The sequence below is a fragment of the Acanthisitta chloris genome, unplaced genomic scaffold, assembly GCF_000695815.1.
Source record: "Acanthisitta chloris isolate BGI_N310 unplaced genomic scaffold, ASM69581v1 scaffold25702, whole genome shotgun sequence".
Taxonomy (NCBI): Eukaryota; Metazoa; Chordata; class Aves; order Passeriformes; family Acanthisittidae; genus Acanthisitta; species Acanthisitta chloris.
The window spans coordinates 4,956-9,190 of record NW_008661442.1 but is presented as its reverse complement, the minus strand read 5'-3'; the positions used below and the strand labels follow the sequence as shown (position 1 = coordinate 9,190).

Sequence of the window (4,235 nt, the reverse complement as noted above, 5' to 3'; positions counted from 1 at the left end):
CTTAGAAGAAACAAACAGTCACTATTTTTCAGCAAGATAATGACCATTATTTTCCATTGGGTATCCCAGTAAAAATGTAACAGAGCTGACATTAAAAACGCTTTCAGCCAGTTACCTCCGGCTGCGTCATCCCAGCTGCCAGCCCAGCCTGGGCTGTCTTATAAACTGGTACTTAATATATTCTTTGGAGTGTTCCCCATTCCATAGGCTGCACAACTGGTCTGACCAGTGGTTTTCTTGCAGGACATTCCCAGTGTGCAGTCTAGTGGGAACATAGGTCATGCCACCTCCTGCCACACTGTGCCATGGGTCAGACCAGTGCAACCAGTGCAGAAGGGTGTGAGGGGCTGCTTGGACCACAAAGAGGAGGATGCTCTGTGCACACAACTGGCTTGGCCAGAATCAGGTGAGCAATGCAGAGAGCAGCTTTAGAATGTGGTGTCTCCTGTGCCTACAGAGCATCCTTGTGTTCCTGGGAATTGCTCTTGCCCAATGAGATCACCACCTAACAGGGGCCAGTTGCCCTTCTCCTCTCCCTGCCTGCCCAGGCTGGCCTTCAAAGAAGCAACATTCTTTCTGCATTATGTTCTTCATCAGTGAAGCTCCAAGTGCTTTCCAAGGGATGAAAGTGCCACTGCTGCCTTGCCTATGCAAAATGGGAAAGTGATATGCTTAAGGCCACCTGAGCCAACCTGGCACAGCTTCCCCCTGACACAGGCTACCCCTGTATCTGCTACACCACACCACAATCTGCTAGCACTGAAAGATCTGGATCCAAAGCCTCTAGAAACCTTTATCCTATTTATATACTTTCGAAATCTTCAGCAAAAAAAAAATGCCACCAACTGAAATTTTTCTAGGGATTGGAGCTGGTTTTTTGGCACTTGAAAAGTGACGCATTCTTCCTTGGCAGAAGACCTTATATGGCAAATTGCAGCTCAAACAAGACTTTTTTACATGAATAATACAGCCCTGGAAAAGAAGTTTTGACTAGTGAGGCGTCAAGGAGGGTCTGAACAAGAGCAGAGGAACAGCACTGGAAGAAATCAGACCCATTTGTATTCCAAGGGCAGCCAGAGCAAGAAAGTGTAGGAGCTAGGGGAGAGAGCAGTGCAAGGAGGGAGGCCAGCCCAGAAGCCCACAGGGAGATGAGGGGTCAATCCCATGGATGGAAGAGCCAAGGCAGCAGGATACCAGCAGTGAAAGGACAACACAGACAAGTCATCCTACAGCAGGTGAAGTAAGGAAGAGAGAGCAAAATAAAGGACATAAAAGAAACTAAGAAAGGGGGAGGAGGGGGGACACAGACTGTGACAAAGGAGGGGAGCAGCTCTTTATGAGAGGCACAAAGAAGCTTTTCATTAAGAAAAGCAGTGGAGGCAGCTCCTACAGTTCATTTCCCAGAGGCAGGCTGAGCAGACTCCAGAATGGCTGGGGAAGGAGCAACACTTGGGGCTTTACAGCACTCTGGTCAGGATGCCCATCCACGGCACCTGCCAAACATCAAACCTCTAGGGCAAAAATGAGTGGTCTGAATCTCACCTCGAGAAGAAGAAGCTGCAGGACTGAACCCCAGAGTGTGACTAACTGCTCCCATGCTGCAGCCCCTGCTTAGGGAGAGGGGGTCCATCACAGGTCCTGTGGACACGGTCGGGGTGAAGGGGAGCAGAAGCTAAGGAGTCAGGGAGAGTCAAGTTTAGCTCTCTCAGAGGCAAGAACCACTTCAGCTTGCTCCCTGTGTCAGAGGATGTCACTCCTCCAGCCCAGACAAGAGTAAGCTGCTACGGTTCATTCACATCCCAAGCTCCTGCCAAGCAGCCATGAAGCTGTGTGGAGTGATGCCAAGGGAAGAGAAACATTATAATCCAGTGTCTCTCTTTTAGTGGTGGAGAGAGGGAGGGAAAAATCCTTCCTTGGATCACTAAGCCCATGCTTGAACCCAATGCAGGAGAGGGCTGGCTTGCCTAACTTACACCTTCTTCTTGGAAAGAACATGAGAAACTCAAATCCCATGCTGGAGTGAAGTGGCCAGGCAGGATCAGTTTAGGACATCTCCATCTTCCAGCACCTTTAGCACATCACCTTCATCCCCTGTGCCAGGAATGAACAGAGGCGGGGACACATGCCTTATGCTTCCCCCCCCACACCAGCTACTTCCCAGCTCCTGCTCCATCCCTCAGGAGTATCACAAACTCAACATGTCCATGTTTTGACCTGCAAGCATCTCTGTCTGAGTTCCTGCTGCCACAAGACACACTAGAAACAGGCATTACTGTGTGGCCAGCGCAGAAGTGTGAACAGTCAGGGTGCTTTCAAGTATCCAGCAAGCCTGGACACTGCCATTCAAATGAGAAGGTGCAAAATAAGACAAAGGATTTGAACAGGGCACACTCAACACACTGTGTCTGAAGGATTTCTGTTGCTAAATCAAGGTACCAGGCCATAGACTAGACCAAAAGAAAAGCATTAAAAGTTGCTTACCAACTTGTTGTTCTCGTACACATTTTCTTTACTGAGGGAGTCGAAGTTTCTGAAATATAGAAAGAAGAGAAAAACTTTCAGGCTGGTGTTATAGAGCAAGACACTTCATCTCCAGCTTCTCCAACCTCTCTGAGCCTCACTGGCTCAGGGGACAGGGCACCCCCTCCCACTTCTCAGAGAGCTCCAGAGAGAGGAGTGTGGCAGTACAGACAGTCTCAGACCTGTTGCACCTACCAGGACAGAGATGTGCCCACAGGCAGCACAGTGTGTTTGGGCATATCTACCCTTGCAGGGCTGAGTCCCACAGCCTCCTGTGAACATGATATGCTGATGCCAAAACATCCCATGCAGGTTTTGCTGAGACAGCCAGGAGCAACCTCTAACTCATGGGGTGGTTTTTGTTCCCCAGAAAAGCCTTGCTTCTCTCCCACCTCGAAAAGATACACCAATGCCTGCTGGCCAGGTTTGTAAGACACTCTCCCTGAAAGCATTTTCCAGTCACATCTATGTTCAAGTCATCCATGACTTGAAAGTTGTCTCTACACAGAGAGCTCAGCTCCAAGGAGGTGTCACATGGATCCTTCACACACTGCCATGTATTGCACAGCCATATCCTCTGTCCTCAGAAGCTCCTGGGTCTGAGCTCTAGTTTTGAATCCTCTTTTCTTCTCTAGCAGAGCTCCACAAAACCAGCACCAGGAATTTGCCTGGGAAATACCTCTGCCTACAACACCATACTGAATCTGGTAACACCAAAGCTGCTGGTAGAAATCTTACTCTGCTTTCCCTAGGGCTGTCACTGTTGATGTGCAATCATAACTGAAAAGGAAGGGACAATTACTGTTCACAAGTTACATGCCAAAGTCAACATTCCTTCTTCCTTTCTGCTGTGTTCAGACATCATCACCCTCTTCCCCTCTCCCCAGGTTTGCTCTCCCCCTCTCTGGTCCAACTCAGATGTCACCTCTCTCTGCATTGTGCTGAGAATTCAGAACCTGAGACTTGGTGGGGATGAAAAGCATGGGGAAGAGTGAGTTTGTGCTACTGGAAGCAGAGCCACAAGACATTGTGCTTCCTCACCCATAGCAGAGCATGTCCCCTGCATAGGAAACAGCCACAATCAGCTTTGTTTTAAAGTGATTGCCACTTGCTAAATTGGGAATACAAAACTGGCTGTTGGCTGGCAGCCCTGCTCTTCAACACTGCTTCCTCCTGCCCAGGCAGGCTGGCAGGGTCAATTCCTTTCTGATAGCCCTGGTTCACTTTACAATCCTTGTATCTGCTGGCACAGAGCTAAGCGAGAGGCTGATACCCGAGAGGAAATTCTCACTGATAAACAGAAAACCAAGAGCGCCAACTTTTCATTTTCGTAAGCAGCACCTTTACATCTGATGTGGACCTACCCTGTTAGCCAGTCCGTCACCTCACCAAGAGGATCCAGGGCAACGGTGTGAATGCCAGGGCAAAGCTGACTCACAGCCACCTATTCATGAGACAAACACATGATCTGTATCGCAGCAGGGGAACTTTTTCCACTACTTGTAACAGCAAGGAGTAAGTCAGGTCCTTTATCTGCTTAGTACAGAAAGTGGAGCATTACATCATAAATGAGAGAGGCACCTGGAACCATCACATTCCACAGCCTATGCCTCCTCCTTGGTTCCCACATCTGGTTTGCTATGTGGGATAAGGAGAAAACGACCGACAGATAAGACCCAAAGGTCAAACTCCCTCAAGAAGCGTGTAAAGACAAG

General features: G+C 48.9%; 1 protein-coding gene across 1 annotated transcript in view; it reads right to left on the bottom strand.

Moving 5' to 3' along the window:
- MICALL2 (MICAL-like 2) overlaps positions 1-2,530 on the bottom strand; it is a gene marked incomplete at its 5' end in the record, with an annotated part of 17,031 nt that extends 14,501 nt beyond the window's left edge. The window contains one exon of the mRNA XM_009070240.1: positions 2,482-2,530. Within this exon, the coding sequence (XP_009068488.1) occupies positions 2,482-2,530 (49 nt within the window). The remainder of the gene's footprint in view (positions 1-2,481) is intronic.
- Positions 2,531-4,235: the final 1,705 nt, after the last annotated feature.